At 45.7% G+C, this 12,252-nt stretch overlaps 1 protein-coding gene across 1 annotated transcript in view; it reads left to right on the forward strand.

The window, feature by feature from the left end:
* Window positions 1-488: 488 nt before the first annotated feature.
* LOC133347176 (neuronal PAS domain-containing protein 3-like) overlaps window positions 489-12,252 on the forward strand; it is a 105,137-nt gene continuing 93,373 nt past the window's right edge. The window contains exons 1-2 of the mRNA XM_061559224.1: window positions 489-1,293; window positions 9,126-9,201. Of these exons, the coding sequence (XP_061415208.1) occupies window positions 895-1,293; window positions 9,126-9,201 (475 nt within the window). The 5' untranslated portion in view covers window positions 489-894. The remainder of the gene's footprint in view (window positions 1,294-9,125; window positions 9,202-12,252) is intronic.

Consider the following 12,252-nt stretch of genomic DNA (forward strand, 5'->3'; position numbering starts at 1 on the left):
GAAGGGGCGGCGTGACAGCCAATGGAGCTACCGGTGGGTTTGGCCAAGCACGTGGGGAAGAGGGAGGTTGCAGGGAGACGGGGGGGGGTAGATAGAGAATAGGACGGGGGGGGGGGGCAGGTCAGGGGGGTGCATTGAGATCGAGAGGTGCAGGGAGGGAGAGAGAAAAGTTCAGGGAGAGAGACGCGGGGGGGGGGGGGTGAATTAACAGAGTGAGATGGAGGTGGAGAGAGACAGAGAGAGAGAGGAAAGTGCGTTTAGATAGATATAGATAAGTGCGGAGATAGATAAAAGAGTCGTGGGTGGAAGGAGAGAGGGGACGGAGGTGACATTACAGAGTTGAGCGAGAGAGAGAGAGAGGAAAGCGGTGGGGTGGTGGGGGTGCGTGCAGAGAGAAGGAGGTGGTGCACGGAAGAGGAGGTACAGAGAGAGAGAGAGGGAGGTGCAAGAGGATGGGAGGGAGTTGTGTGGAAGAGGGTGGCAGCGAGCGCGGAACAGAGCGGGCCAGAGTGCGCAGGGCGGAGCGAGGCAGCCTGCGGGGGCAGCAGCAGCAGCAGCAGTCGCCGATGAATGAGCGCAGACGTCAAACAGCGGAGGCGGCAGTAGCAGCAGCAGTGGCAGCAGCAGTGGCAGCAGCAGTAGCCCCTACAAACACAAACACACACACAAACAAGACAGAAGAACGCAAAACCAGCGACAACAAAGCAGACACCCGTAGGAGTTGGGCTACGGACACGCGCGTTCGCTGATTGTTGGGGGGGTGCAGGAGGAGGTTGGTTGGGAGCTGGATTTGTGCGACTCTCTGTAGTAGCTTGAGGACCACCACCACCACAACCACCACCCACCCCACACACGGGTAGCGCAAGCGCGACTTAGCACACGCAAGCCCCATGTATGTATCTCATCTGTGCGCAAAGTTGGCAGCAGCAGCATCACCATCAGCACCACCAGCACCACCAGAGCAGCAGCGGCAGTAGCGGTAGCGGAGCCGCGCTGCCACGGTGGAGACGGAGCGACGACGACGACGAATACGAAGCGGAGGAGGAGGAGGAGGACGACGACGTGGATGAGGAGGACGAGGAGGTGGGGGGCGGGCGAGTGGGAACGAACCATCGACGGGAGACGGAGCGGAGGCAGCAGCAGCAGCAGCATCAGCGAGCGAGGAGGAGGCAGTGCCCCCCCCGTAGCGCACGCAGCCCAGCCGGGCACGCCCGGCCGGTTAGGATGGTAACGGTGCTGACAAAGAAGTTACGAGCGTACACCATTGACGAAGTCCAGCCGCTACAGCTCAAGGTAGAGCGAGAAGGGGGGCACTTGGCACCCACCACCCACCACCACCACTAACGCCATCACCACACTACCCCAGCACCCTGATGCTCTCTTGCTCGCTGTCATCACAGGTGATGTTGAGTAGAGTTGACCTGGTTCATGGGAGGGGGCTGGCTGGGTGTGTTGACTTGGGTGTCTTGACTTGGGTGTGTTGACTTGGGTGGCTTGACTTGCTGACTGACTGTAGCCGGCTCGTTGGGCGAACTAGATATCGTGACTGAAGCAGACTGACTAGCAGGCTGGGTGACTGCATGGCTGTGTGTAGAACGAGTTATTTGACTAGTTGGCCGATTGACTAGTTGTGTTAACCGACTACACCTAACCGGCGATATGATTCGTAGTCTCGATGACCGAGCGGGTGTCTAATTGACAGAGGTGGGACAAAGTCATTGTTATGCAAGTCCAAGTCGAGTCTGAAGTCATCAAATTCATGACTCGAGTCTGACTCGAGTCCAAGTCACATGACTCGAGTCCACACCTCTGCTAATTGACGAGTGGATGGCTGGCTAGTTCACCGGACTAGCTGCTCGTCTGACTACCTGGATGCCTGGTGAGCTGGCGGGGAAGTGAAGTGGCTGTCTTGACGAACTAGCTGGCTGGATAACAGGCTGGCTGGCTCGTGTGATCTTGCAGTTCATCACTCATACTGGAGTAAACAATTGTAAATAACCCATGTCTTATCGAAATGGTGATGACAATGCATTGTTGGTTATCACCAGACATGCCATTAACTGCTGGCAAGCAGAAGCATCCGCGCATCGTAACGTCGCGACACAACTTTATTGAGTAGACGGGAGAACAATAGCCATGCGTCTCCTTCACGGCTTATCGACTGCTGATGGCACGAGGCTGTATCTTTTGTCTGCAGCCAGCAGGAGCAGCAGCAGCAGCAACTTCCAAATCACTTTGTTGTCTTTACAATGCCAACAATAGACTGCTGCTACCACCACCGTCATCATCATCATCACCAGCCAAGATCAATCCACTGCTCAGCTGTCGCCTCCCTCCCCAACCCGTCACTATACTCTCACAAAACTGCGATGGAGAAGTATTAATACTCCACATAGCACCCACACAGTATGCTGATTTCATCGCTCCATCTCCTCGGTGACTCTCCATCTCGGACGCGTCCCATATCTTGGCTGCCACTCCATCACTATTCTTGGCCGTCGATTGGTGCTATATTGAGTAATATTTGCTGACACGAGGCATCGCATGCGCCTATTGCATTCCAGCAAGCACTATAAACGTATAGGCAGTTCTTTTAAAGGTGTAACGGGACAGGGGAGCAGTGGCACCGTGGTTATCGCACGGTGCTAAGAACCCAAGGGCACTTGAATTCGACTCCCGGTCACGGCAAACATCAGCCACGGGTTCTGGGCACCCACCCTCAACCAACCAGCATTGACACGCGTGGTGAAGTATGGTTAAACAAACCCACATCACGTACTCGGTGTCAGGAACAACTCCATTTAGCAGTGGATTGACGAAGGGCTGTATATTATGTATTGTTATTATCAACATTGTATTAAGCTACATAACGTTTATAGAGTGGTCATTGGAGATAAATGTCCGTTTTATTTAGTGGTATGACGCATGTCAGAGTCTCTAGTTGCTGCCAGGAGTGGAAATATCTTTCACATTATTGCATCAACATTCTTATTTTCAAGCACTTGAGCAAAGCCTCAATTTAGTTATTGTACTGACAGCAGGCAGTTTTGACCTTGCATATAATCCTTCACTGGGATTCACCAACGCGCAGGTTATGTGCTTGCCAGTACATTTCCACCTCTATTTAAGCACCCACGGGGAACAAGGCATTCACTGGCGGGGTTTTTAGGCTGGCATTATCGATGTATCTTTTGACGTTTTCAAAGGGCTCTGTTATTGTTTGGGAAAAGCATCACAAGGCAACGCATGAAGCGGAGGATGTGCGATAAAACCGAACAACAGCGTTGTACCGCGATAAACAGCCCATCAGAATGCAGATTTATTGCACGACGGTATACGACGAAATCTAAGTAGGGCATTAAAGGTGGCGTGGGGGAGATGGGGATGTAAATAGCCTTAGCACGTGGCTCACTGACGACGCCTGCTCGTTTGTGCAGTGAGTGACCCAGAGTGAGATGTTACTCATGCGTACACGGACTGGTGAGGACATGGTTGTGCGCCATTCAAGGGGGAATGCCTGCTGTTTGAACGTACGAGACGCGCGCGTGTGTGTCTTTGTGTGTTTAGTCATGTCTTTGTTTGGATTCTGTTGGTGTTTTCGTGGTCTGTGCGCCCTCTGAGGGTGCACTGAGATCATCCCGTGAAATGCACACAACCGTTCACTCACGACGACCTGGGGTTTCAATTACAAACTGACACTTCTGATATGCCGAAAACATTCCTGAATGGAATTAGCCAAACATCCCAACATGCAGGAACCACCTCAAGTGTTGAGAGTCAGTAAAGCTTTCCTTGGTAAATAATATGAAGGTGAACTTCGTGATTTTTTGGGGGGGATAATTATGATCTAGTCTATCCATTGAACACCTGTCTGATATAGTATTTTGAAGAAGAATAATAATTACCACATGTAATGTATTACCCTATATAATAGTTTTGACATAAACAAACAGAAACTTTGAAAAGAATAACCGCATGCCACCCAATTATTCTTGAGAGCTGTTTTCATTGTCATTATCAATTGGTTGTCTGTGCTTCTGGCCGGGCTTGTGCAAGTGTTTATTTCGGAATGTGGGGCTCGTGTTCATTGCGGTTTGGAAGTCGCGTTTATGCTACTGGATGCCTCCTCTTGCGCAATAGCAGTTGAATAGCGTGTCTGAGTGATCACAGCTCGTGTCATGAGGCCCCCCCAACTCCACACAGGCTCGGGACATTCTGGGTCCGTTTGGGACACTAAGAGAGTAATGCGAGCAATGTAATGGTGGCAATTTAACATCACTGATTAAATTAACATGTACAGTGGACATAAATTATTATTCCCCAAGCAAAGCAAAACGTGGCCCAAACACAATGTAAAACTCATTTGCTTTTGTCGTTATGTGGGAGCTTTATTGATTTGTGCAAGTAACAACGCTCGCTTAATGCTGGATAGGGTTTAATTCGCAAAGCAGTTGAGGCTTTAGGAGTATTTTTCAGGGGCCCGTGGGTGATGTTTTCCACAAGTGGCAGAGTTCAGGACAAAGTGGGCCACTGGGAAGGCCTGCGCTTGCCTATTAGATTTCTTTCACGTTTATTTTAAATTGTCTGTTTATGCCACTCAGTGCTGTCTGGGCGCAGTGGCCAACTTTGTCGTCAACCAAATAATAGACTAATGAGATATTATTAGGTGCATTTTTATAAAGGCGCATGTGAAAGCACTAATGGATTTGGTAATGCGGTTGGCAAATTGGGGAGTGCTCGGTGGGCAATGCGCAATACTCTCCCAACAGCACTTGCTTGTGTACATATAAATGTCCAGCCCTTTGTCAATCCGCTGCTATGTGAGGTTCTCCCCATGCCGTGCAGGTCATGGCTGATGCCTAGATATAACATGCCTAGGTCAGAAGAACCACGGGTAATCTGGCGATGCCTGAAATACCTACTTACATGTTGTTGGCTGCTGCAAAGCCTCAGGAAGTGAGGTCATCTCGGCGAGGCTCAGAACCAGACCTGCTGCGGCTGTGGTGAAGAGCACAGGATGCCTCGCTCATCTGCTCTCGTGTCATCTGCTCGAGGAGCCGTGCACAGCCAATGATTTAAGCACCAATACTGACCGTGCATGGACCTGTGCTCACAAATGGTTATCCATAATCTAAGGGGTGTCACCGTGGCGAGATGTTAACTACCTCACCTGGTGTGCAGGAGATCATGGGTTCGATCCTGACCCTGATGCCTGTAGTTTTGGAGCTTGCATGTTCTTCTCGTGGTCGCTGGGATTATTCTCCAGGTCTTCTGGGGGTTCTCTCCGCATTTAGAATAAACATACGTTTGGATTATTTGGCTGCTATACATTTCCACATCATAAGCCACTTCTTTGAGCTATCATTTGTGGCCAGTTCGCTTTTGAAAAAGAGCTATATAGCTAAGTGGACCTTACCTGGTAAAATAATAAATAGTTTGTAATAGGTAGTTGATAGACATTTAATACATGAACACCAAGGAGCATGTTGCCACCTAAGCATCATGTACATAGCCCACATCATGTACTGTGTAGCCCACTGTTTGAAACAATTTATCTGCTGGTGCCAATAAAATGGAAGTGCCTGGGTCATAAAATAGTTTAAGCTATCACCTGAACCCTCGGGAGTCTCCTTTAAATCCTTCTTGGATCAACTGAAGTGTCCACCAGCAGGCACAGAGTTAAATGGGCATCCGTTGATGAGGGCATGAACGTTTAAAATTACAGTAGTTATTTCCATCATATCCATCATTGTCACTGTCATCATTGATGCTGTCATCACAAATTATTAATATAGTAATCACTCGTGGTATAGATGTGGTATTATTTCCAATTATTCTTTCATTATTAATGTGTATGAATAATCTGACACTCTAAATGCAAATATGGCACAGTTAATCATGTTTACAATTAAACATATCAATTTTGTTTTGATGTCTGTATTTTGTTGAATTGTTTACCCTGTAAATATCCTTAGTTTATCTTTAATGTTTCGATTTAAAGCTTTCGTGACTGCAGGGATTCATCTTCTTGGTTCTTTCGGTAAAGTCACGTAGAAGGGAAGTAATAAAATAATAAAAAATGCTTGTACAATGACAGTCATTGTTGAAATAAAGTGTTTGTAAATTATTCGAATGTTGGCTTTGTTTTAAAATAAATACTTGTATAAAATGCACTTGAGCATAACAACAAATCAGCATGCACATGACTAAATGCAATGCTAATAAAGTCTTGTATTGTCAAAAATACTGAGATGACTCCTGCACTGTAATTGTTCTACATTCGCGCAACTGAATACACTGCATGGCATGACACTGCAGTATGCAAAGTATAGGAAACAATAATTGCAATATAGTACTGTGTATTTATGTACTTTATGTTTTCACTGTAATATATATTGTACAACGATGCCGTTGATGTAGTTGTTAAATTAAATATCTCCTACTGTAGACTTGCCCCAGTTTCACCGATCTGAATACAAATTATTTGCTAAGACCGAGAGGTTAAAGTGTGGTGCAGCACGTGGAACCTGCGTTTAGCTCTGGCGCTGAGGAGGGGGCCATGCAGGGCTTGTTAAGCAGGAAGTCGTTCAGCATTTTACTGTCCTGTGTCGTGCATCGTAGCCCAGGAGTTGAGTACAGACAATCACCTCTGCTTGCCTGACAAGTTCACCACCAGGACTTACACTTTAAGGTGCAGCCCTTCTGTTACCTGCACTCGCCACTGCTGACGAAAGGGTCTGCACTGGAGAGAGATTCACAAAACCCCCATAGAGAATATCTGGCCTCCTCTTTTTCCATGCTGGTCCGATTTCTTGCAGGTGGGAGTAGCCCATACTTTACTCCAAGTTCAGTATTCGTGTTTAATAATTCTCTGTGGTGCGTTATACAATACGGAGGATATTGTGCGTATAAAATATTGATTGCCCGTCAATTTTCCAGGCGATATTTAACATTTCTCATGATTGAGAACGTGTACGGCTTCATGGAAAGACGGTGACGTGTGATGAGCGATGTAATTTTTAAAATGACAACTATGAAAACCCTTGCACCGTTAATTCCACGCTGGCTGCAAGTTCTGGGCACGGGAGCGATTTTTTTCAGCAGGGCGATTTTTTGCTCTCAAATGCCTACCCCTCCCTGCACCTGGCCTGCCACAGACGCCTCTCCTGAAGCTCAGCTCTATGAGGTCAATAGATCTCATACTCGGCAGAAATACAGATGCTGGCTTAAAATCAATGCAGTGCCCCAGTAAGTTGGACTGAGTGATTGTAACAATATTAATGGTATGGCTAAGCTAATTTAGCGTGCAAGATACGTGCATTTTGAAACAGTAACGTAATCGCGTGAAGGTGTACAGGCACCCGGGCACGGTGAGCAATGCAATATTGGTGATCAGCGGGTCTAAATTTGGAACTCTGACTTCACCCACTGTGCACTGTAGTTTGTTATTGTCTGGGGAGTGGGTTGGTTAGCACGAGCTTACGTAAAAGCCACCCATTAAGCATTTTAGAGGCTGTTATGGACATGCCCAAATCTTTTTTTTCGTTATCAAAGGCAGCAGCAGCAGCCCTCGAGCGTTGATGGAGGCTGGAAGAGCTGACCCCTCCAGAGAAGAAGGCTCAGCCGTCCATTGTAAAATTTTAACGTGAAATTAAAAGATGTTGGTGAGAACTGGAGCTGAATGCACATAAACACAAGCAGATTGCGTCGTTACTCATTCTGCTTAGCGTTTAAACATAAGTGTAAGTTTAAGCGATGTTAAACATTTGTTTAACATTGACTGCGGTGCCTTCCTGCCTCTCCCAGGGTTCTTTTTATGCCCCCCTTTTAACAAGGTCACGCCACGGGCCTGAAAACAAATGAATCTGCTCTGAAATTTTAGATCGCATTTAAAGTTTTTTTTAAATATAAATGTATATATATTAATATGAACTTCAAACCTAATCACGTAAAAAAATATATATATTTAAAAAAAGCATCACCTTTTTCCAAGAAAGGCCTTAGAATAGATTGACCTTACGTAAATGTCAGCGGTTACGTCATTAACAACAATGAGAAGAGGGCCATAAATTAGCACGTTAAATGCTACCTTGGAGACTGCGGTTGTGGACTTTATTGCTACGGCTTACTTATATAATGATTTAATTAGTCATTTACAGTAAAATGTAAATTGGTTGATGCCCTTTCAGTGTATTGCTCTGTAAGCAGAATATTTGAGCTCGTGAAATTTACGATTTTATTTTCAGTTTTTAGGAGTCACTGAACCCAGTCGTGTATAGCTCAACGCTGCAGACGTGACCTTGAGCACAAAGGCACACGTGACGTTAACTGGAAAAACGAACAACAATTATATCGTAGCAAACCGCACCCTTGAAAGTGGGTCACAGTGGCATTTGAGCTGTTTTTTTTGTCTCAGGGCATCAATGGTATTTCCATTGGGCATGTTTTTTTTGTTGCACCACTGACTGCAACATACATATTTTTTTGCGTTTTTGGACATCTGCAGCATTTGATTAACCTCACCCATTCCATGCAGCACATTTGGTGAGATAAAAAAACCCCATTAACATTTCTTTAAGAAAAAAATAATTATGGTGTGGAGGTGGGGACAATAATAGAGGTTTTTTTGGATATTGGTCGCGAAAGCCTACGTGTTAAAGGTGGGGACAAGTGTAGGTAGGGCAAGATGCGATCTAAAGAGAGAAAGGTTTGGAAGGGTAGTGTAATTCCCATGTGAATTACCCTTTTCAATTTGTTAGACACCTCGGGCTGGAGCTAATGCTAATAGTATAAAATCAATGATCACCGCTACTTTTCCTTCAATGGCCTACAAATGAAGTGGGTTCGTATGTGAGCTTTTTGTTTAACCAACCCGTATTGACCAGCGTCGTGAAATATGGTCAAACAACCCTTTCAACCAACATGGCATGGGAAGGCCTTCATTCAGCAATCCACTGATAAGGCGCTTTATCAACCTTCGGATTGGAGAAGGCTGGTTTTTTCACTTGAGACCCTGTGTTTTGCTTGCCAAACCAACAAAGATTTGGCAAAAATAATGTGGACAGCCTCTTTCTCAGACATCTGATGCGATTGCTTCTGCTTACCGCGCTCTGTGTCGTTGGTAGGTGACTCATTCATCGAGTGAGGAGGAAGAGGACGACTCTGAGGACGAGAACCAGGAACTTGCTCAGATTGACCGAGGTGAGTGCCGTGTTGCCAGGCTCCCTCTGCCACACACGAACTTAGACATTTTTGTTTTTAATCAGCAACGTTTCTCTGTTAACCTGGCAGTTCTACTCACAATTAGAGCCGGTGTACGATGAGTCGATTAGTCAACAAAATATGACAATCGACTACTTATTTGTGATCAATTACTCGTGTCCCTTTGAAAAAAGATGGTCACCCCTCACTCTGCTTCTTGAAGGTGAAGGCAGGAAACCTCATTAACAATCCACGCCCATCGTGATGTGGCTGATGACATCACTGTACCCAGCTCTTCCCCTCCCGTCCAGCAGAACATGTGGCAACAGAGGTGAAACTTTTTTGTGTGTTGTCCGATTAGTTGATTATACTAACCGATAATTATCTCTAGAGCCATTGATTACTCAAATAATCGGAGAACACTGCTCTACTCACAATTCTTCTGAGAAAAGTTTCCGCGTGTTAAAATTCTAGAGGGGTTCGTGTGGTGCAACCAGTATGTCCATAAACTGGCATTTGTTGGAATGTGGCTGAGAGGTGAATAATGATTCTTGAATCAACCCTATCGTTGAAGATATTTGCCAGCGGAATGTAATTTTGTAGGTGTCTTGTCTGTTTTTGGCGAGCTCAACAGTGGGGAGTGGTGGTGCAATGGTTAGCGCACTGCGCTACAAACCCGGCAACCCGAGTTCGATTCCCACTCACGGCCAACACGGGTGTCGATTATCTGAATCAGTCCTGGGCCTCCACTAGGTCGACTCAGCCTCAAATGAGTACCTGGCACGATGGGTAAAAATCGCCACTGGGGAGACAAAGGCGGCCAGGCATGGTGCTGGCCACCTACCCGCTTGTGTATCGTACCGGCTGTCATAGGTGCTCGCTAAGAGCACTTGCTCCAACAGTCTGTTAAGGCTATACGGGGGATCTTTGTCTTTAGTGGTGAGCTCTGCATGACTTGCTCGACAGTTTAGGCAGAGTAAGAAATGTGCATTATATTTATCTCTGGGTATGCATAGAGATAGCCTTGACCAAATCTCCTGGAATGCACCCGATTTTGTAAGAGCTCAAAAGCTAAGCAGTGTTTAGCCTGGATAGTGCATGGACGGGTGACCACTTTGTATTTAAAGTGCAGAAAATCCATTATTGTGCTGTATGGTTCTCCCAACATCTGTGCTCTGTGCCACCAACCGAGAGCTGCACTGACCAGCGTGATGAAGTTAGCTCAAACAACCCTCAGGAACTGCACTGCTTAGGGAAGCCTTCATCCAGCAGTGGATTCAAGGGGGCTGCACATGTGCATCTGTAAACACACACGTGCAAAAATGAGGGGTGGACACATTTCCCTGAGAATGGTACACTAAAATGCTATGCTAGCCCTATTACCATCCTTCTGTCAGTGTTTATAAATGGGGGGTAGGGCACTCTCATGGCAGCAGATGGAGCAAATCTTTCTTCCAAAAATGAATAAATTCTGGAACTCTACCCGCCTGCTCTTGGGTGGGTCTCTTTCAAGGCAGTGGCATTGTCTTCCTATCCCTTCCATTGCTTTGCAGGCTTCACTGCTTACAATGCACTTCCAATAGAACTTTCGTGCACGAGAATCTAAAAACCTGGAAGCCACAACAATTCTTGCACTTTGTACACAAGTTGAAATTTTAATGCAGCACATTTTCGTTGTTGCTAAGAAGTATGTGTTTATGGCTCAACTGGCATACAAAGGGTGGCTTAGTTTTGTTGTTTATAGCACTGTCTTAAATCTAGACTGTTCATTGCCTTGGGCCAATTATTTTTGTTTCGATCGTGAACAACTAAATTCATAAGGCACAGGGTCAATGATCTCCTTGTTTAAAGGCATTGCCACTTTTGTACTTCACAGCCATCTCACAGCATATGAGGCTGTGTTTGTAATTAAAGCAACAGAAGCTGTGGAAACGGAGTAAAATCTGTGTTAACACGTGTTAAGTGCGTGCGTGAATGGAATTCGGTGTGCATTTCTGTTTGTGTAATAAACACAATTGTGTGACTTTTTCATTGGGTGGAAGCAATAGGTTAAAAAAAACGAATAACACAAGTGTCTCATTCCACCATTAATGGTTTCTCCCCTCTGCAGTAAAGTGACATTTTAAAAGGCGTTATTAAAATGGATGTTGAGTGTTATGTGTAGCATCGCACGAGGTCTCTGTGTGCTTGTCATGCGGGGGTCTCAGCACAAGGAAGGCATGTCGCGGCAAAAGTCGGATTGTGGCCACGCTTGGAGAGAGATAGCGAGATAAAGGACACTGCCGATTTGGGGTGAACAAGCACATCGACAATCCGTACTGCAGAGGGATTTCTCAATTGTGCTGTACAGTTCTCCGTTTTTTTTTGTTTTTACCGCGTGTAGATGTCCGACGTTATGCTACACGTGCTGTGAGTTGACTAAGGAAGCTCATATCAGAGAGCTAAGGCCACCAAAAGTATCTTTGAAAATTGCAAAGTGCCAAATATAACATTGTACCAAACCAGCAGAGGACACCAAATCAGGCATATAGTTAAGTACAGTACATCGATAGCGTTTTTATATTTCAATAACCCTGCCCCCCCCCCCCCCCCCCACAATTCTCCACAAGTTTCAATATCATCACAAAAAAGAATAAAGTCTGCACATTAGACTGAGGTCATAGCCAACTTGATCATGTTCGCTCGACGTCGCAGTGTTTCTGCTTTGTCGTGTGTTTTTCCAGACATGTTCTGACGTATGTGGTTCGTGAGTTTGTATGTTTTTCCTTCACGTGATAATTTTAAATATTTAGGTTCTGAAATTTCACGCAACTGTCAGTCACTTAAAATTCTCAACTTAAAACAGCTCGCAGCAAAGGGCTGTATCGTATTATTGTGTGCCATGACAATTAATAGACTTTGGAATTGATTTTCATTCTAGGAGTCTATTTGTTCATAGTTAACCAAACAATTATTAGATAACAAATACGTTAAGTTTATCACTGTCTATGACAATGCAATGCCAACAAAAACTAGAAGCTCTTAAAAGAGGGATGCCGCCATACAATACTG

The sequence above is a fragment of the Lethenteron reissneri genome, chromosome 25 (genome assembly GCF_015708825.2).
Source record: "Lethenteron reissneri isolate LAM-NWPU_2019-01 chromosome 25, ASM1570882v1, whole genome shotgun sequence".
In the NCBI taxonomy this organism is placed as follows: Eukaryota; Metazoa; Chordata; class Hyperoartia; order Petromyzontiformes; family Petromyzontidae; genus Lethenteron; species Lethenteron reissneri.